General features: G+C 52.0%; 1 protein-coding gene and 1 pseudogene across 1 annotated transcript; both read left to right on the forward strand.

Moving 5' to 3' along the window:
* On the forward strand, window positions 1-6,945 carry LOC130682296 (uncharacterized). The gene is made up of 3 exons (XM_057496677.1): window positions 1-197; window positions 4,380-5,103; window positions 5,513-6,945. Exons 1-3 carry the CDS (start codon window positions 1-3, stop codon window positions 5,630-5,632), a joined length of 1,041 nt encoding a protein of 346 aa, XP_057352660.1. The 3' UTR covers window positions 5,633-6,945.
* LOC130682297 (zinc finger protein 541-like) overlaps window positions 5,651-22,079 on the forward strand; it is a 22,314-nt pseudogene continuing 5,885 nt past the window's right edge.

The following is a 22,079-nucleotide window of genomic DNA, read 5'->3' on the forward strand; positions in this document are numbered from 1 at the left end:
ATGACGCAAACACGGAAGGAGGGGACGGAGAGACAGACAGCATCGCAGAAACAGTATGAGGGCCAACACCCCAGTGTTAACACGGACAGAACAACCAGCCAGGCGGGCAAGGAGCCCGAGGACTCACACGGCTCCACAGCCCGAGGGGCCCGACAGCCGGGAAGGACACCCCCCCGCAGCCGCAGGGCACCTTCTACGCAAGCGCACGCGGGACATTCTGCAGGACAGGCCACATGTTGTGACACAAAACAAACAAAAAATTTCAGAAGATTGAAGTAATAATATGTATCTTCTCTATCCACAGTGAAGCTAGAAACAAATAGCAGAGGGAAAACAGACAACTCCACAAAATATGGAATACACCATGTTTAAATAAAAAGGTCCAAGAAGTCACAAGGATTTTTAGAACTATCACGATAAAAATGGAAATACAACACAGCAAACTCGGGGGACGCAGTGACAGCGGCACTGAGGAGGATGCCTGCAGTGGTAAGTTTTACATTACAGAAAAGGAGTGGTCTCCAATCAGAAATAGGATTTTATACCTCAAGAAATCAGAAAAATAACAAACTCACCAAAATTTAGCAGAAGGAGTAAGATCAGAGCAGGGAGAAATGAAACAGAGACTAGGAAAACCTAAAAATCAAGAGACCAAGAACAGGTTTTCTGAAAGATTTAGAAATTGACAAACATTTAGCTAGGCTGAGAGAGAGAGAGAGAGAACAAGCCCTCAAGTAAAATCAGAAATGAAAGGGGGACACTGCAACAGGTTTCCCAGAAATGTTGAAAATGGTCTACAAGAAAGTACTATGAACAATTATATGCCAAGAAATTACATATCCTAGAAAATACGGGAACATTCAGAGAAACATACAACCTCGCAGACCGCATCACCGAGTAATAAAGAAAATGTGAACAGTTACAACTAGAGAGAGTCACGCGGTCCTCAGAAACCTACACACACACCCAGGGCCAGAAGGCTTCCCCAGGAGCCTACCAAATACTTACGGAAGAATAAACACGAATCCTGCTATAAATCTTCAGAAACACTTCTATGGAATCACATGAATCTGATTCCAAACCCAGGAAAAGACACAGGAAGAAAAGTAGAAACCGATATTCCTGAAGAACATCAATGCAAAAACTTAACATACGAGCAAATGGAACTCAACAGCACATTCAAACCAGTACAGACCACCACAGGTGGAATTATTCCTGCATGGCTGGGAATAGTCAACATACAAAACCACTGAATGTTAATGCACTCCATTAATAGCAAGGAAAGGAAAAGAAACACACAATCATCTCAGTTAATAGGGAAAAAAGTTGACATTTGACAAACTCTAAAGATAAACACTGAAGGAACCAGGAATAGTAAACGCGAGCAGGGCCCTATATGAAAGGCACACACAGAACGGCACACGCAGTGCTGAGACTGGAAGCTCGCCTTCAAGCCCGGGGAGCGGCCCAGGATGCACCCTGCCCGGAGTACCGTGCAAAGTGCTGAAGTACCGGAAGTCCCACCCAGGTCATTACGACGCACACGAAACAGGAGCCATCCGTGCCGGAAAGGTGGACGCCATAGGTTAAAATGCATGATAGAATCCCACACCCTCTATCTCTGATGGTGTTTCCCAATCATTAAGATTTAGGGCCAGTGACTCACATGTCCAACTTCAAATATATTCAAAATCAGGCAGAAAAGATTGCCCCTTTTTGGTCTCCTTTCCCACAACTTACCACATACTTATGAACATTAGTACGTGGCTTCCCCCTGCAGCCTCTTTCATCCGGGCTACGGAGAGCTGACGGTGCATCCAGGCACAGCCCTAGACGCGTCCCTGCTGCCCACCCACCCTGACGCCCTGTCCCCTGAACACGGTGGGAAGCCCTGCCCAGGACGATGCCCAGGGAGCCCCCGCACAAGCCCCATGTCACTGGGTCAGCTGACATGGAACCGAAGTGGGGATGAGAGGTGCTGAGGGGCGAGTGCAGTGACCAGGGGACACGCAGTCAGGGTCAGGGATCAGGGAGACCCAGGAAGGGCCCTTCAGGAAGGAGACACAGAAGGTCACCCAAAGGGTAGGGACTTTACCTGAGGAACAGCCATTCCCGGCTCCTTCTCTGCCGTCCTCCTCCTCTTTTTCCAGACTTTGGCCTCAGGGAACATGAGTCTTTCTTAGAAGCCAATCCTGAATGCGGAAAACATGCCGTTTAATGCTTAGAGTCATCATATTCCCTTCCTTTGCCACAACCACATGGGGGACCTCCCGGTGTGGAAAGGACGGTCCCCTGCTGCCCACTGCTGAGGAGGGACTCGCGGACAGAAGCCTCCTTAGGCCAACGGGTGAGTTCCCCCACCATCTCTTCAGATTCTGCCTTCCTGGGAAGCCCTCGCACACTCTGCACCAAAAACCTATGCATCAATAAAGGCGAAATTAAAAAGAAATCTGCTCAGAGCTTACAACTGACTCTCTTTCAATATTTTGCACACGTGTAGCTATGTTTTTGTGATTCTGTATTTTAAAAATATTTTACAATTATTTCCTGGAAATGGTGTTACTACAAGCGTGAAAATCTTTATATAGTGTCTCCTGACCAGAGGTTCTCCTTCCAGGAGGTGAGACAGGACCAGCCTTAACATAGGTTACCTGTGTGCAGCAGTGAGCACCAGGGCGCTGAGCGTCTCTCCTGAGGTTGGTGGTGGCTGCAGGGAGGGGTGTCAGCCCTCCATGGGGTGTGATCAAGGCCGGGTCTGTGAGTTGAAGAGGGGTGTGGGGACAGCCAGAGTCCCAGAGTCCCCACTGCTGCAGTGTGTGCGATAACGTTTGCTTTTAAAGATGGGAGAATAGAGTGCATAGTAGGCCTGTGTTTGTGTGCGAGGGGGGCCTCTGTGTGTTTCGGATGCACATACCACCATTTGTGGCTGCGACCGAAGTAACATCCAGGAGTCAGGATTACACACCCAGGTTCTCACCCTGATATCAGCACTTAATTCCGTTCCAGAAAGTGATTGTGAAATGTTTTTAAAATGCAGAATTGTGAAAAAGTGACTACAGGTGTGCACAACACTGAACAAGTAACTTGTAGAAATAAGTGCTGAGCATATTTCCTTTTCATTTCAGCTTTACAGATGGGTGAGGTTTTGTTTTTATTTGTTTTGAGAATATTGCTGCACCAGACATAGTTGGGCTCTGTTGCACAGAGCTTCCAAGTCAATCCGGCACATCTTCAACACGGCAGAAAAAAGACGGGAGAGACCAGAGGGGAACAACTACTCTGAGGTCACAGCTCACTATGCTAAGAAATCACATAAAAGGGAAGAAAACTGAGTATTACAAAACTCCTTCAATTAGTCTTTGACTCTTAAAACATCACTGACATCCCTACCAACTACCAGTCAAACAGTCTAAAATTATTAACTGGTCACCAAAGAACACGTCCATCCAAGACAGAAGATACAGGGCAGAAAGCCTGCAGGCCTGACTTAAACCACAAACAAGTTTAAAAAGGAAATGATGTCTAAGCTTTTCGAGTCTAAGTCATTTTGATGTCAAAAGTACATGTTAGAATATATCCTAATAAAAGAATGACATGAGTTTATTAAAGGTCAACAAAACTTACTTGAGAATCATAAGGAAGTAGAAAATCAAAGAAGTAACATTTCTCTCAAACTACCAAATTATGAATTAAGTGTTAAGTGTCTATATATATCATATATGTACATATATAAAATCCCATTATAAAGAAACTAAAAAACAAAGCATTCATTTTACTGTACCCTTAAAAACAGCACCGTATAGTGACAGTCGTTTCGTCCACAGTTGTCTTTCCCAACTTCTAAGCCACCCCAGGAAAACGGAAGGGGGAGACCCACCACTGACCAAGTCAGGTCACTGCCCTCAGGCTAAAAGAAGTCGCAAATGTCAGCTATTCTCTGACATACAATATAAATTGCCCAGGCCTATTAGAAGCTTTGCAATTCTCAGTGTTCCCTCCACCACTGAAACGAATTTTAGATGTATTTTCAAAGCCACCGATGCATCACAGCTGCATCACGGAGCATCATCAGGATCCAGAGCCTCACCACCACCGCCCTGCCAGCCTCCACCCCCGCCTCTCTAATGCTGTTTCCGTCTCTCACTTTGTATATCCACCTCCCTATTTCTTTTTCTCTTTGATTTTGTGTTTTCCCGCTGGGTTGCTGCTCACTCAGGTGCCCTCCCCTCTCCTGCCGTCTGTCCCTTCGGTGCCTCCTCTCCCCCCTGCTCCGCGCACTGCAACTGGTCCCCCTCCCGCTGCCCCTTCTCCCCGGCCTTCCTCACGGTCCCCGCTCTCCCCGCACTCCCGCCCTCCGCCCGCCCTCTTACACTCTCCAGCGCAGTCACTCCCCTGCCCTCCCGCCCGTTCACGCGCCCCCCGTCCCCTCCACGGCACCCCCAACGGCTCTGCTTCCCTCCTCCGCCCTCCGGGCCGCCCCGGTCCTCTCGGGCCCTGAACCACGCCGCCCTGCGGCCACGGCTCCCAGCGCGCACCCTCCCCGGAACCCCGCCCCGAGCGCCTCCCCGCCGCCCCCCAAGGGCCTCCCTCCCCGGGGACTCACCTTCGCCCGGATGCCCCGCAGGTTCTAAGCCTCCCCGGCTCCGCCGCCTGCTCCTTCCCGGGCTCGCCCGTCCTCTCCCTGCGCCTGCTCTCCCGCAGCCTCCCGGCCTCCGCACTCGCCCGCTTCTGTCCCCGCCGCTCCCGCCCGGCTTCTCCCCAGCGCCGTCGCCCGCGAGCCCAGGAGCGCTGCGGCACTGGGCGCGGCCTCCCGGGAGAGCACGTTCACCGTCGGCGGAATCCGGGGCTCAAGCCCGGTGTCCCCCTCCCGCACCGCGGTCCGGGGAGGAGGCGCCTCGGCAGGGGCGGCCTGGGGGGCAGAGGGCCCGGCCCGTGGCCGCGGAGAGGCGGTTAGGGGCGGCGGGAGGGGCCAGCAGGGGACCGGCGGGCGCGGTGGGCCTCGTCCTGGTGCTGGGCGGCTGGCGCCGCTCTTCGGGAGCCGCACAGCCCGTGGTGGAGGTTCACCCGGCGCGGGAGGCCCGAGACGCCACGGAAGGGCTTCAGGCAAGAAAACGACGGGAAAGGCGGGTGGAAGCGAGGCCAGGGGCGGGGCCCAGCTTCACGGGGACTGTGATACGCGAGGGGTGCGCGCGGGCGCCCGCAGCGACGTGGAAGTATCACGGTGGTGGGCGGGGAACAGACCGAAGGGACCCCGGACCAGTTTAAGAGGGCGGAGGGGGGCGGGACATACGTTTTCCTTTGCCTCCGCCCCCTCGCGTTGGGCGTTTCCGGGTCTGCGGGGACCTGCGCGTGCGGCAGCAAGAAGCGAATGGCCTGGGGGCGGGGCGTGCGCGGGGCCGGACTGCGCATGACCGCGGGCGGGTGAGGCCCATCCCTTGAGCTGGGCGGGGTCAGCCCGGTCCCCTGCTGGCTGGTGCCTTGTTCACTAGCTTTTCCTCCTTTTTCCGTGAAGGGCTGCATCCTGCCTATGTCTGTGCTTCAGACTGTTCAAGATACAATGTTGCAGATTTCTGAGGACCATTTACGCTGGGAAACATGGCTTCTCCCTCACAGTGAAGAACAGTTCAAGTGAAAAGCTTTTTCCAGCGGGATGGACGCAAGTTCTGCCAGTGAGGCTGAAGCAACTGAGAATCCGGGAACCAGGACCTTAGCGGGGTGGGGTGGGGGGGTTGTGTGGAGCCGTTCTTGGATCCAGGAACCTACCTGCAATTGAAATCAATTCAAGCAATTTAATTAAATCCTGGAATTTTCTGTGAGGGACATGCAAACTAGAATGTGAAACGAAAAGTCTACCTGGGGAAAATACGGTTCTTCACACTGACACCCCAGTAACCGCCCTTGCACTTCGCCATTCGTCCTGGAGTCAGAGCTCAACCCTCCGCTGTGTTCAAAGACTTTCCCAAAGAGGAGACCTGGCGAGGAGGGCTTGGAGGGCGGAGGCTTGTCCTGGTGCAGATCTCCAGTCCTTGTGAGACAGGGAGCGCGGGTGTAGTCAGAGTAGGGGGAGGGCCTCCGGGAAAAGCAGGGCTGGAAGTTTGCAGTCAGAGCAGTGTGACTCACAGGGAACGCCTTGCAAGGACAGCAGTCTGGCCCAGGTGGCTCCCTTCTGCTGCTCGTTTGCTGTGCAGGAAGAAATGTTGCAGATACGAAAGCAGAAAGATACATATTGCTCCCCTTGCCTTTGTTCAGGGCTCAGACCTTGGGAGATAACTCCGGTCTGAGCCGCCGGTGTAAAACCCTCAACACTCCAAAACTTCCTAGTGCCACTTGGTTCTTTGGTCAGTGATCCTGTCCAGGTTTTTCCAGGCCCAGCTTACTTTATCTTTACCTTTACTTATATGCTGTTTTATTTTCTCCTTCAGTGCCTAGTTAAGTAGTTCTGTAACCTAGGCAACTAATTTAGCATGGAGCCCCAGCAGTAAACAACATAGTAAAAGGCAGGAAAGATTCCATCTTAAAGAGTGTATTTTAATACCCAGGAAGTTAAAAATGTAGGATTTTTAAGTTGCTCTTTAGCAAACAGAACAGCTCATCCCACCTCGGGGGCTGGGAAGGAAGCTGTTTGATCTGCTCCCAGACCCAGACACCGATATTCCAGGGAGAAATCAGTGTGAGAACTTCCTTGTTGTAATTGTAAGTATTCAAAGACCATTTAACAAGTCTGCACCCCAGTCCTTAGTCACATTCCTAAAGAATCCTTAAACGGGGGAAACCCCAACCTTTCCGGGCGCTCCCATCTCTGAGGTCGCCCGCACTTGCTAAGTGCGTAACCTTTTAATCTTAAGCTTTCTCTCTCCAAACCCTTCGGGGCGCCTCTCCTTGCTGAGGTTGCCTGCTGCACTTCTCTCTTTAACTTACTTTAAATAAAACTTTTACTCTGCTTCACTAGTGTCTCTGCCCTCCAATTCTTTGTCGCGGCGGGGACAAGGACAGATGAAATACACAATGCTCCCCAAGCAATGTGATGGGGGGTGTTGGGTAAATGGGAGTCGTCAACTAGAATCCCCACCCGGATGCGTATAAGGGCCTGTTTGCACACCAGTGGGATGATTAGCACAGCACGGCCACCAGTCTGTAATTGGACTGCTGGTCAGGGCATGGAGTGGACGGGAAATGGTAATTCTCTCCACTGCTCCTTTTCTGGTACAGAATTGGTCAGGCGCCCTCCGGTCAGCAGGGACCCCCCACCCCCCGTGAAGTTGCTCCTGCAGGGAGGGGGAGGGGCAAGCAGAACTGGCAGCAGGGAAAGGGAGGACTTGGGGGCACACGGGGAGAGAGCTGGGGAGCACAGCACAGCGAGAGGGGGCGCGAGCACTGGGAGATAAAGATGAGTGCGCACGGAGACTGGACAGTGAGAAATAAACACCCCCTCCCGAGTATTCCACCCTTGTGTTTATTCAGTCTCAGCAGATTCACAGAGAACTTATGCCGGGCGGGGAACCCCTTTCAGCCTTGAGCCCCAGGAGGTTTACTCTCTCACATGAATCCTGTGAGAAACACTCCCTGGTCCAAACCCAGTAAGTGGACACGGCGACAAAGAGGACAGCAGAGCGAGGCTTCAGTGACGGTCTTGCAGGACCGGGAGGCTGGTGAGCGGGCACCCCTGGGGCAGTGGGGGCAAATGATTTATCCCCTGGCACGTGAGCCCCCCCCCTTGCCCCATCACTGGCTGAGTACTGCAGGTTCACACTGTGTCTCGGACGGCATCTGAACCAGTTGCATCTTTCCCTTACATTTGTCTTAATCTTATTGGTAGTTTAAAAAAACTCAACCAGGTAGCGCCAGGCCCTCATCAGTTCCCACCCGACTCTCAGCCCAAACAGCTGCCACCGCGTGGCCCTTTGTTAATACTTTACTGTTAAAATGTCTTAAACCTCCTGGTGGGAATAAGTCACATTGAGGTTTTACGCTGTTTTCTGACAGCTGTGACAGTTTCTCAGACTTTCCTTGTTTCGGATGCCTTGACGGCTTTGAGACGTCCTGGTCAGGTATTTTGGAGAGTGTGCCTCAGTTGTGTGTTTTTATTATGGTTACGCTGGAAGACCATAGAGGTGAAGCATCACTGTCATCACGTGTTACCAAGGGTGCATGTATCAATGTGGTGATTCATCCCTGCTGGTGTGAGCCTCAGCCACCTGGCTGGCGATGCTTGTCAGGTTTTTCCACCCTCAACTCAGTCTTCCTCCCCACACTGTGCAGGAAGTCACTTAAGAAGGAAGGAGTTATGCTCCACCTTTTTTATTATTTTGGTATTAATCTACAATCACACGAGCAACACTGTGGTTACTAGGTTCCCCCCATTATCAAGCCCCCACCACATACCCCCTTACAGTGAAGTAACAGGAGGCAGTGGCCAGAGGCAGATCAGGACGAGAGGCTGGGCCTGGAGGCCCCATCCGGGCTCCTTGCTGCTGGGACTCTCCGCTGGGTCTCAGGCTCAGAGGCTGAGCACTCTGGCTCCTAAAGCTGAGCCCCCTCCGCCCCCCACAACCTGGCCTGTTGGATTCTTGGCCCCCACCTCTGCAGAGTCACAGATAAATGGTGATCTCTGAACTTGCCCTCTCATGAGGCAGTGTGCTCCACCTGGAAGACCAATCTGAGGGGTAGAAAAATCTCCCATGATTCATGCACACCAGGGACAGTTACTGAGTGTCTGTGAGCCCAGCAGGCAGCCTGCAGAGTCCTGGCACCCAGGGCCTTAGGTTCTGGAGATTTGAGGTCAGTTTCCCTTGCTTCCTGGTCCCCAAGCTGTCTCTGTCCCAGATGGGAACTTCTGCAGACAGCCATTCCTCTGCAAGACAGAAGCAATCTGCTCCTTCCTTCCCAAGCTGGCCCTCGGGATATTTGAAGACCTCCCCTCTGCCACCTGCACACCCCCAGTCCCTTCCTCTGGTCCTCAGGTGACACGACTTGTTAAAATAACTTTTATCACTTTACCAAGGGACACAGAAAGCATGGAAACATATTCCAGTACAGAAGAAGAAGAAAATTAAATTGGCCCATAATCCCATCAGTCTATTCTGTTCTCTCTGTTCTCTATTAACATTTATTTTTCTTTTTTAAAGACTAGGATAATTTTGTTTTGTAACAGGCTGTGCGTTTCTCAGCATTAAGGCATGAATATCCTTTCATGTCATCAGATAGTTTTCCACAGTTTTACCTTAAATGCTTATTTCCTAGACCATTTAAACCACAGCGGTGTCACCTACATTCTCTCTGATCAGATAGCAGGCTGTTTCTAACAGGAAAGGCAACGCTGCGGGTAATTCCCTTGCAGTTAACTCCTCATATAAGTCTACATTATTTCCTTCAAAAACCCAAAGGTAAAAAAAAATAAAAAAATGAAAAAAAAAAAACACCTAAGGTAAAAGTGGCTGGGAGAAAGGATTTATCCTTCAGTAAATTTTGGATTACGTCTTTCCGGTTTGCCCTTGTGAGAGAGCCATGATGTCATAAGGCCCCTGCCGCCACGGCAACCTGGTTCTTAGAATCCTTCCAGGCCACAAGTGACCACAGTTGGGCCACTGACTGGACACTGTCTGGCAGCGTGGCCAGACCAGGGTCCTTTCTCTCCCCACTCTCTGGTCTAAGCCTTGTTTTCTCTGCGAGTTAAGGTGCTGGAGGTGCAGAAAGGGCTCCCGGGCCTCCCTTCCCAAGCCTCCTGCGGTTCTAAGAGGCGGGGGGCGCTTCAGCCCAGCTCTTCCATGTCCCCAGGTGCCTCTAACCTGGGCTTTCTCCTTCTGTTTGTTTAGACCTGAGGCTGGGCAAGCTTCAGGTGCCTAGAGAGGCTGACGAAGGAGGCAGCGCCACCTCCGGGCGCCCGAGGAAAGGAAAGCGGCACCCCACTTCGCCTGAGAGCCTGCTTCTGGACAGCAGCCTCTGCAGGAAGGTGTTGAGAAGCACCAGCTCCCAGAGCAAGCACTACCTGACGCACAGCCAGGAACGGACACATGTTTGAGGAATCTGCAGCAAGGCCTTTAAGCGCCACAACCAACTGTATGTAGGAGTCTGGTCACCAACGTCTGTGCAGGGGCTTGGGGGGTAGGGGGCGAGTTCCTAGGTCGTTCTCATCTCCTCCCAGATGAGCCCAACACACCCTGACCCTGTTGGGTCCCTGTGACCCGTGCTTAGATGCGGACTCCGTGTCTGGGGACAGGCCTGACACTGCCCTGAACAGGTCACCCTTCCCAGCTCCCAAAGTGACACCAGTGAGAAAATCACTGCCTTGATTTGCAGATGGGACCTCCCGAGGCGATTCTGTCATGGAGGGAATCGGGTTCACTTTATAGAGAAATATTTGGAGACAGTGGCAGGTGCCTGAGGAGAACCAGCCCGTGTTTATATGACGCCCATGTACCAGACTCCACAGGGCATGAGAGATGCCAAAATACCTCTGTCTAGAACGTGGCAACGGAGCATTAACTCTTGTTTGTCTTTTTTAACTCCTTATTTTTTTCTTTTTAACTCTTGGTTTTAAAAGAAAGCCCATTAGGAGTCTGGAGCAGAATTCCTTTTGTTCCTAATGTCTCTTAAATGATAAGCTTTTCTTGCTAGTGAGGAAGGACAGACAGACCTCCTCAAACCAAGAGACTGGTAAGTGTTAGACGGCAGTCCATTGCATTTTATACGCTCCTGCCCTTCCCACGGGGCTTTGACTGACCCCCCTTCCGACTCATCCTCTCCCTAAGCCCCCCACCCCGGGGAAAGGCAGCGATTTGCCCACGTCACAGACCTGTTAACAGGGGAGCTGGAGATTGGGTCTCTGCCACTCTCCTCAACTGGAGGCCAGGGCCGCCCTTTGGGGAAGGGCTCTGTCATTTATCAGACACGCCCCATTTGCCGCATTATTAGGACTGTCCAGAGTAGGGTGTTCGGAATGCGGAGGGTGATTTACTCATCTGTTTAGGTTATTAATGTAGATATAAGAATGACATAAACATAGTGCCTGTTTGTATTCATTTATATTACAGGAGGCACATTTAGGTGTTTTCTAGGAAGTTCTGATTGGGCATCTGTAAATTGTATTTTTTCCTGTGGGGGGTTTCAGGCAGCTGTCTCCTTATAGGAATTCTATGGTAGGGGAAAGACTCCTTTGTTAAAGACAGGATCCTCCCCAATGTGCTTTTCCTCAAATGTATTCTGCAAAACTTGGTTCTTGAGGGCACTAAGAGGAACTATTTCAGAAAACAGTTCTGTGGGCAAGTATGTTTCAGAGACATGGAGGGTTAGACAGATGACCCTCTATCTACCTGCTATGTGGCTTTTACATTTGCTCCCCTGAACCTCAAGAAGCACATGGTGCTCTGTCGGGACTGACTTGCCAGTGGAGCCCACGTCCTCAGGGAGCCACTCGGGAGGGCTGGCATTCCTGGGAAACCCATTCTGGGGAACTCTGGCCTGGCTTCTGTTGATTTATCTCTCGGATAAGGGGTTTCCTTAACGGTGAGGGAGAGGGTCACCCCTTCCAGATGCTTTGACCATAGCCGGGGTCTGAGTGCAGGTTATTAACCGTGGTTCTGAGCTCCACTGCCCCTTGGGAGCACTGTGGGGGGAGTCAGGCTCCGGACCCTGCAGTGGGAGGCTGAGCCCCAGTGCCCTCTGAGTCGCTTCTCATGCGTGACCGTAGGACTGGGCACATGCTCCCCCACCAGAAGACCAAGCCCTTTGCGTGCATGGAGCAGGGCTGCAGCAAGAGCTACTGTGATGACCGCTCCCTTCGCCGGCAGTACGAGGTCGAGCACGGCTTGTATGTCTTGAAGGAGGCCCCCCCTGAGGAAGAAGCCTGTGGGGACTCCTCTCCTGCCCACGACGTGGCCGGACAGCCTGCTGCAGATGGCCTGCGGTCCCTGGTGCCTCCAGAAGCCAGGTCCCCAGGCTCCCTTTTGCCCAACCAAGACCTCCTGCCCTCTACTGTGAGCAGCATGGTCCACCAGGAGATCTCTTCTCCCGGCCCGGTCCTGGCCGGGCCCTCAGATGACGGGGAAGGGAAAAACACAGCCTGCCCCTGCCCACCCTCACTGGGGCCCTACCCCTGCACCCCAGCGTCCCCAGGGATCCTGGGCACTGATGTTCCCGAGGAGTGTCATTCCCTGTGGAAGGAGCCCGCCGCTGAGTTCACAGCCACTCACTCCAGGGTAGCAGAGGATGGTGGTCCCGACCCAGCTGAGTCGGAGCGGCCGCCCCAGCGACTACCCACCCTGGAGAGCGGGCAGGAGGGTGGAACCCTGCCGGCCGGCCTGCATCTGATCCAAGGCCAGGCAGCGCCTGCCAGCGCCGAGCCATCAAACCACAATTTCCAGTGGCTCCAGAACCTGCCAGGCTGCCCCGAGAGCGAAGGGGACGATGTGTTTGCCATCCAGAAGCCCACTTCAGTGTCCCCTCAGGAGGGCTCCGAGTCTGGGCCCAGGCCCAGCAGCACCTCCCTGACGGGGGAGCCCTCGCCCAGCGGTGGCCCCAGTTTGGAGGACGCACTGCCCCTCCCTCCCGCACTCCTGAAGGCACCTGGGGAGGCCTCAGGCGACCCTGGATATGCCAGCGAGGAAGGGGACACCGGGGCTTCCAAGGAGAGCGATTCTGACAGCGACTCCTGCTCACAACAGCACGTGGAGAGGCCCGCCCTCCAGGAGGCCCTGACGCTGAGCTGGCTGTCATCTGACGCCACGCCGCTCTTCAGGCAGCTGTTCCTGAAGTCGCAGGAGTGTCTGGTGAGTCAAGAGCAGATGCAGGTGCTCCAGATGATCGCCAAGTCCCAGCGGATCATCTCTGGCCCCCAGGTGGCTGTGGCCTCCTCCCAGCATGCTGTGCCTGAGGGCAAGCAGGCTGCGCTGAAGCCACTGCAGGGGCCACAGCCACACCCGCCCCCACCACTGGCACCCACGGTTGACTCTTTCTATCCTGGCCCTGGAAACCCAGAGGCAGAGGGATCCCCACCCCACAAGGGAAAAACCATGCCCGCCTACCCCAGGGAGGCCTTGCCCGGCAGCAATAGACGGGACACGAAGGGAGGACCAAAAGTGGCCCCTGCACCATGGCAAACCCCTGGGAACCCAGACGTCTCCTCTCTGGCCACACAGCTGAGATCCACAAAAGGGTCCTTAGACCTGGGGGACATCCTCCCCACAGGGGGCCCACGGCAGACCCAGCTAGGTGGGGACTACCCTGCTGGAGCCCAGCTCCCAGGGAAGCAGGCCCAGGCAGAGAGTGGCCTGGCCTCGGGGGCCATGAAAGGTGCAAAGGGCCTGGCCTGCTCCTGGCGCAGAGGTCACAGGCTCATCCCTGGTAACTCGCAGGACAAACGTTTCTCGGACTTCCAGAAGGAGAAGTTGAAAATGGATATGTGCTGTGAGGCCTCTCCCAGCAAGGTGGCCATGGCCTCCTTCTCGTCGGCAGGTCCTTTGGTGAACCGCCCACAAGACTCAAAGTCCAAACTGATGATATCCAACAGGATCCAGGTACCTGACTTTATGCTGTGAGATGACAGTCTCACTTATCACTTGTTTCTGAATTTATGAGTCATCCAGGCATTTTATTTAGTGCCTGTGCGTCCTCAGACCTAGTTTCACAGAGGCAAAGTGAAGGTCCTGACAGATCGTGGCCTCCCCACCAACCTCCCCCGCAAAAACGCCAGGATGAAGGCTTTGCAGAGTCGCTGGGACGCCCCGTGCCACCTTTCCTCACTGAGTTTTTTCTGCCTGCTTTCCTCTTACCCTTCTCTTCCTTCTGGGTTTGCCCCTCAAACTCTTCAGAGGATATAAACGGAGAGTTCCTTCCCCCTCAATGCTCCTGCATGAGACGCCATCTCTGGCTGTGGGGCACGGGTGCCCACATGTGTCAGCACTTGTGCAGCATTAGCCTGGTTCCTCCCCAGGTTGTGGCCACGAGGACCTGGGCCCCAGGGCGTCAGCCTCTTCTCTTTGTGATGTGCTCGGGTCGAGCACCTGATGGCTACATCCTTTTTTTAAAAAAAAAATAGCTTCATGGTACTTAGAATTATCATGTATATAAATGTTGAATCACTGTGTTGTACACCTGAAACTAATGTAATGTAATACTGTGTGTCAACTACCCTTCAATAAAAAATAATTATCTAAAAAAAAAAAAAAATAGCTTCAATATTCACATGCCATCTAATTGACCATTTTAAATCACATCTTCTGGTGATTATTAGTATATTCATATGGTTGAAATCATACACTGTGGCCTTTCGGGTCTGCCTTCTTCCACTCAGCATAATGTTTGAAAGTTCCCTCATGTTGTAGCGTACACCAGGGCTTCGCTCCTCTTTATGGCTGAGAAATACTCCATTGCGTGGACACATCGCATTTTGTTTATTTATTCATCGGTTGATGGCCATTTGGGTTTTTTCCACTTCTTAGCAGTCGTGAATAGTGCTTCTGTGAGCATTTGTACAAGTTTTGTGGGGACATAAATTTTCATTTCTCTTGGAAATGACCTGGGGGTGGGATTATTAGTTCATGGGGTAGCTCTGTGTTTAAGCATCTGAGAAGCTGCCAGGTTTTCCAAAGCAGTTGCGCCCTTTCACATCCCCATCCACGGTGGACGAGGTCTCTAGTTTCTCCACTTGCTATTGTCCAATTTTTTTTTTACCATAGCCATTCTAGTGGGTGTGAGGTGCTGCCTCATCACGGTCTGACTCACGTGGCTCTAACGGCTGATGGTGCTGAGCATCTTTTCACGTGCTTATTGGCCATTCATATGTCTTCTTCGGTTTGGTGTCTGTTCATATCCTTTGCCCATTGTTGAACTGGGTTATTTGACTTTTGTTGAGCTGTAAGAGTTCTTTATGTATTGTACATACAAGGCCCTTATGAGATGTATAACATGTAATGACTTTCTCCCATTCTGTGGGTTCTTACTTTCTTGATGGTGTCCCTTGATGCAGAGAAGTTTTAAGTTTTGATAAGTCCAGTTTGCTGTCTTTCTGTGTCACCCAAGAAAGCATGGCCTAATCCAAGGTCACGGAGCCACACCTGTGTTTTCTTCTCGGCACCTTGTAGTTTTAGTCCTTGCATCTGCCTCATTTTTGATATGTCGGCTCAGATGTATTTTCATCTTCAGGGAGGAAATAACTACCGGCTCCCGGATCCAGTGAAGGAGGAGAGCATGGCAGGCGGATGGTAAGTTCAGAAGCCCCTCCCTGCCGGGCCTGGGGGCTCAGCCCCTCGGAAGTCCTCTGGGGGCTTTAATGTGCTGGCCTTGGGCGAGTGAGCTCTGGATGCTTCAGTCCTGAAGAGTGCCTGCCAGGCCACGAAGGAAGGGGGTATCTTCTCCATTTCTGCGGATTCATCGAGAGTTGTCAGTGGATCACACTTGAAAAGAAAAAAATTAAAAAACAAAAAATGCAGGGTTGGAGTCCCCTTCCCCCGTTCTTCCCTCCTGCCGTGTCTCTCCACAGTAACCAGCAAAATGGAGGCCCTGCAGACTGGGCAGAGCCAAGGAGCACATATGTCTGCAAGAATTGCAGCCAGATGTTTCAAACAGAGGAAGGGCTGACCAGCCATATGTGTTTTCCCAACGACCAGTGGCTGTCACCTCGAGGGAACCAGGACCAGCAGGTAAAGGGGCGCACGCCGTAGGTTCTGTGCTCGCAGGGCACAGACAGGCTTTGGGTGGGGGAGTCAGTGGCGGGGGGTCATTGTCCCAGGATGGAGGCATCCCCCCGGGGAAGCACTGCAGGTTCCATGGCCCTTCCCGATAGGTTTTGCACTGGTAAGCGAGGCAAAATCCTTCTCCGTGGGGCTTAAATTTTAATTTTAGGACAAAGGGAAATCTGTTTTCAAAAATTGTTAGTGGTTAGTGCTTTGAAGAAAACACAATGGGGCGTGGCACAGGCAGGGCTCCTACAAATGCCAGTCCTTACGAAGGAAGGAGCTGGTGCCGGAATAAATCCGCACACTGCTTCCTTCGTGGAGAAAACCCTACTGAGGAAAACCCCAGCTGCACTCAGCAGTATGCGCAGTGACGGAGCCGGTACGTCCACTGCAGTTCACAGGCTGCGGCCAGTCCACGGCCCCACCACGTGCTGAGTAGCCCTGGGGTGACGGAGCCTTTAGGGGGACCTGTCAGTGCTTTTCAAATGAATGAAGGGATGAAGGCAGGCCTCCGCCTCACCTTCCCTCCCTCAGAAAGTAGCCTGCTTTCCTTCCTGCTTCAGGTGGCGCTAGAGACCCTCTCACTGAGCGGACCCCAGAAGCCACCAACTCACCTGCTGGCTGACTATCACTACGCAGGTACTGGAGCGAGGCTGCGGGAGTGGGTGTGCCCGGCTAGTACTTGGGCTCTGCTTGTGCCCCTGGGCGTGCTCTTGGGGCCCTCCTTCTCCTGCCTTTCCCGAAGGGCCTTTCCTCTCCAGGGGACCTCAGGGGGTGCCTCTCTCTCCTGGCTGGGTCCTCCCTTCCCCCTTCCAGTGGTTCCCTCACGGGCTGTGCCCAGCCAGGAAAGGGATCCCCTGGCCAGGGAGAGGTGCAGGCGGGCTCAGATGCAGTGGCTGAGCACCCCAGCCTGGGAGTCAGGCAACTGGGGGTCCCTGCCTCCCGTTGGCAAGTCTCTTAACCAATGGGAGCCTTGTTATTGCATCTGTAAAGTGGGGATAGTATTGGTCCCAACCTGCTAAGGATTTTCTAAGGATTGTATGAGATAAAACAGAATTCTTGGCACATACTTGGTACTCGGTAACGACAGCTTTAAAAAGGGCAGGCTGCATTTCCGCCACGGCTGCGGCCGCAGAACCGTCCTTTTCCCTCCTGCTTCCCCCGATAGGTTCAGCCATCTGGACCCCCGTGGAGAAGGAGCTCTTTCATAAAGGATTCTGTGTTTACAAGAGAAACTTTTCCTTGATACAAAAGATGGTAAGGTGTACGTGGGTGGGCTGGTGTAGGCAAGGCCTCCTCTCACACCGCTGAGCCGAGCCAGAGCTGGAGGGCCTATCGGGGTGACACGCTGTTCACACTGTAAACTGCTTGTAGTTTATAAAGCCATTGATGTGAACACCTCCAGGCAGTACAGAAATGCCATCCCGTGCTCAAAGCCCTCCACAGCCATCCCCGTCGTCCTACTTCTGAATGATGACCTCTGACTTCGGTTGGGCCCCTCAGGCATTTCTTTGCCCGTACAGATCTTATGTGCATATACATATGTACAAATACATAAATACATATATTTAGAAAGGATGCGAACATACTACACTTAATGTCGGCTGTTTTTTGTTCTTTTAACTTGATACACACAAAACTGCATGTAACCAAAATGTAGGATTTTATGTTTTGACATATTTATACCTGCAAAACCATCACCATGATCAAGATAAGAAACACATTCATCACCCCCAAAAGTTTCTTCCTGCCCCCTTGGTAAATCCCTTTTTCCTACCACCCCTGTCCCTAATCACCTCCTTATCTTCTTTCTGTCACTATAAGTTAGTTTGCATTTTCCAGTGTTTTCTATCAATCCTGCAGCATGTGCACTGCTTGTCTGCCTTGTGTGGCTTCTTACACTCAGCATCACTATTTTGAGGTCCATCCATGTTATTGTGTGGACCCTTTTTCTTGCTGAGGAGTATTCCATTGTGTGGATGTAACACAGTTGGTTTAATCATTCCCCTATTGAGGGACATCTGCGTGGTGTCCACGTATCTGCAATTATAAAGCTTCTGTGAACATTCACGTTCAAATCTCTACATGACCAAGTAGTGTTGGTGGCAGGGAGGGCGGTAAATACTTAGGAAAGGAATGAGTGGCTCACATGATAGGTGTACATTGAACTTTTTCAAGAAAGAGCCTTTTCATCTACTTCTTCCAGGCGGTTCTTTACCCAGTTTTGGGCCACCTCATGTGCACATGCTAGTCAGCACATTGCTGATTGCTCAAGGGGAGCGCCCCCCGATCTCTGGAAGTTTCCTCTGAGCAGCTCTTCCCTGTCCTGCCTTGTCCTGTGAACTCTCACCGCCTTGTTCTCCCAGAACCCCCCTCCCATCTCAGCTCAGGAAGCCCACCGGGCTCTGCCCGGGCCCCTCTCCCCAGGCCGTGGCCTGGAAACTCTCTCAGGGTGTAGTGTGTAGGGACAGTGGGGGTTATTTTCTGTCTCAGAAAGACTTGTTCTTGGCTTGCCTAGCGTCTTCCCAAACATCATTTCAGACATTTTGACTGTTTCTTCTCATTGTTTTGAATGGGAAGGTCAGTGTAGCTCCTGCTGCTCCATCTTGTCTGGAAGCAGAAGTCCAACTTCTTTCTTTTTTTTCTTCTAACGTAGTGATAATTCTTAGGCAGAGGATTTACTACTCTAGCTCCGAGTCTTTGAAGATATACAGAGCTGGAAAAATTTCACATGGAGAAAGTATTTTCTAAAGGGAGCCCCACATTGTAAATGGCCAATTTAATTTTCCTGAGAAATTGTCTTCCTAGAGCAATTAAACTTTCCTGTTCTGCTTTGTTTTTACAGAAGTTATTATTAATGGGGTCCATTCTTAGTGGGGGGAGAGCACATGGTGGGGTCTGAATGCCCGAGGATCCGACTGTGCCCTCAAAACCCACCCTCCTCTCGTGGGCCGCCTACCTCTGCACTGCAGGGCGCTGCCTGGCTGTTGCAAAGGCTTTGTGGTACCTGCTGATGGGAGTCCCAGCTGGTAAATGCATAGCCATTAGGCCTGACGTCACAGTGAGCGCCTGTGTAGGGAGCCCTCGTGTACACCTTCCTGTAGGGAAGGCCTCCCGGGATTGACTTGGGGCTCAGAGAGCGTGCAGAGCTTGGACGGTGCTGGCTACGGCGGCGTCACCCTGGGCCCCTCATCACCAGCAGGACTCTGTGCTTCTGTGCTCCTTGTAGCCCCGGGGCGTGCCAGGCCAGAGGGAGAGGCATTCCAGGAGAGCTTTCAGGAAGTGCCTAACGAGGGGGCGTGTGGGGCAGTGCCCAAAGCCCGCTGCTGTTTTCTTTCACCAGGTCCGGACAAAGACTGTGGCCCAGTGTGTACAGTATTACTATGGCTGGAAAAAGAGTGTCCGGTTTACTACCTCTTCTTGGGCCCCAGGACTGGACAAGAGGGTCAAAAGGAAGCTGGCCGAGGCAGACCCAACAGAAACAAAGGTAGGGGATTCTGGGGCAATGGGGTCTCACTGGAGTTCAGTGCTGGTCTGAAGACCTACTGACCACCCAGGTCGGGGTGGGGAAGGGGCCCCTACAGGGGAAAGCATCACCCTCAGAAGGTGGAAGGTCGGCACCGTGATGTCATTTCTGCCCCTTCTGCAGGCCACTTGCAGCCCTCAGAAGAGACGCCACCACCATCCAACCCTTGAGTTGAAGACAGAGACGGAGAGTGGCAGGGGAGAATCCATCATCACCGCGAGCCCTAGTGCTGCTCCCAAGCGGACCCCTGAGCCTCCGGGGCGCGTCCAGGGCCAGGGCGCTTTTCCCTGTGGGGAGTGTGAGAGGTGGGCACCAGCCCTGTCCCCGGATGCACCCGCACAGCCTGCCCTCTGTCCCCGTGGCCCTCAGCCCACCTTCCCCCTGCTCTGACCTGTGTCCTCTGCTGACTCTGCAGGGTGTTTGACAAGATGTGGACTCGCTGTGCCCACATGAAGCGGCACCGGCTTCAGGACCCCGAGGAAACAGCCGTCGGGGAGGAGCGGCCAGCGAAGGCCTTTAAGGTGGGAGAGGAGGAGGAGGAGGAGGAAGGGGAGATGGGGGCTGACATGGGCCCCTTGCAGGGGTGATTTGGGCCGTGAGCCGGGGCCAAGCAGCACATCATTGAGATGAGGACCTCGGGCCCCGTCCCCTCTCCTTTCAGCCTCCCTGAGGTGTTCAGGGCATCCCTCTGCCTCCACCCCCACCTCCCCTGCCCCCCACTGACCAGCCCAGCTTGCAGAATAGCTGGCATCAGCCAACAACAGGCACGAGAAGCGCCATCAGCGGACACTGTGGCATCCTCGTCAGCTGGTGCCAGAGGCCCCGGTCCCTTTACGTGTGCCCTGTGCCTTCATACCATAGTCTTGTAATGACTTGGCTCATTGTTATTTTATTTTGTCCATCTGTAAACGCTATTAAATTTTGTTCTGAAGCAGGTGTCTTCAGGCTTCTCTGGCCTGTTGAGTCAGCAAAGGCTTCAGGGCTCCTGCCACTCACCAGCGCCCCAGAAACGCGTGAGCTGAGTCTCCGCCCTGGAGGGGCCGCGTCCTCATGCATTCCGGGAGCGGCCCTGAGGTGCCTGCCGCAGTGTGTGTCCGCGCCCGGTCCATGCAGCGGGCCCACAGCGACCCAGGAGGGACCCGGGTGCTCCCCTCAGGGAGCTCACATTTTAGGAGCAGGAGAGCAGCAGGAATAAATAAGCAAAGACGTGACTTTAGCTCCTGCTTTGGGCCTAAGGACAGAAGAGTCAGCAGCGTAGTGACAAGCAGTCAGGACATGACGGGGGTTCCAGTGTGTCCGGGGTGAAGTCAGGGTCTCCCAGCAGCGGCCAGCTCAGCATGCGGATCGCAGCAGGGACGAGGATCACCCCCTCCTGCCCCGAGGTCCAAACCAGAGGGCACAGGAAAGAGCACGTTCCTCCCTCCTTCCTCGTGTCCCTTTTTAAGAGCGGGGAGAGCTTGTAACGGTCTCCAGAAGAGTGTCTCTGGGTCCCATTGGTCAGGGCTGGGGCCCATGCTTTTTCTAAACTGATCCCTGGCAGTAGGAAGGGCAACATATACAATATAACGAATAATACTGCAGCATCATGGATGCTAATGGGGAACTCCACTTGGTGTTGCAAGCATCTGGTGACGTATGTAATTACTGGGTCACTGTGTTGGACATTTGAAACTAATATAATACTGCATATCAATTTTATTCCATTTAAATTTTTTTTAAAGACTATAAAAACAATACTTGTTTTGGACATTACATAAGCAAGAAATAAACTACTGTCATACTTGAGCCATTGAAGTGTTGGCTTGTTTTAGAGATTGCTCTGACAGCTAGTATTAACCAGAATACCCGGCAATACCTGCCACGATCCTGTGTCCCCACCAGATGTCAGGAGTACTGAGGAAGGACACTCCATGTACACTGTGGGAAATATTTTCCAGGCAAAGCTAAAAAAGAATTTAAAAGCAGGTATTATCAATGAAACTTCAGGCTCTTGATTCATAAAATGCACTGTTTATTTTCATTTGGCCATGGCTCGAGCTCTCACTAAGAGTTTTTTTTTATTATTTTGTTTGGTTCTTTTTTTAAAGAATAACTTTTAGAATAACTACTCTAGATAACAATAGTAAGAAGAAATTAGAAAAGATTCTGACAAGGTGGAGGGATCAGAACAATGATCCTTGGGGATTACCCTGTGCATTTACATACATGCCCGTAGGCTCAGATGCTAAGCACTGGTTAAAAATTAATAAAACAATATACATCTTAACTATGCCTGTATCACTTTCACAAGGTAGAAGTCTCCATTAAAGATTCTTTAAAGTTCTAATTTGAATGTTGCCAAATCTAATGAAAAATTAGTTTATATTTACTTACGTAATTATGTAAAATCAGTGGTGCCACATGAGTCTACTCACCCAATTTAAATGTGTCCCATTTTGCAGTAAATTAAAGTTATTATATATTTTTCCATATTAAATATATTTGAATATGAGTTGGTCTGACAATTTAGCCTTAATATATTATCATAGGATGTATAATAATAGAATAATTAGTATTGTAAAGAGCAGCTTCTACTAGAACAGACTATATTTGCATTGTATTCGCTATTTTCATAACTGCCATCCCCTGCAGCTCTAGTTCATCAGTGCCCTAAAGCGCGGTGTTTGTGACCCGTATCTAAGCCACCCACATCTCTCACATTACATCCTATGCTAGGCACAATAGCATATGATGAACGAGTAAATAATAGGACAAATAATTTTCCAGGGACCCATTTGGATTTTCATTCATCTCTTTTTAGAAGTTGAGGAGCCCCTCTTCCCTTTTAAGTCCCACACGTGGTCTTGGATGCACACTGTCAAGGTGGGACCTATGGCCAGGGC

The sequence above is a fragment of the Manis pentadactyla genome (assembly GCF_030020395.1).
Source record: "Manis pentadactyla isolate mManPen7 chromosome 15 unlocalized genomic scaffold, mManPen7.hap1 SUPER_15_unloc_1, whole genome shotgun sequence".
NCBI lineage: Eukaryota > Metazoa > Chordata > Mammalia > Pholidota > Manidae > Manis > Manis pentadactyla.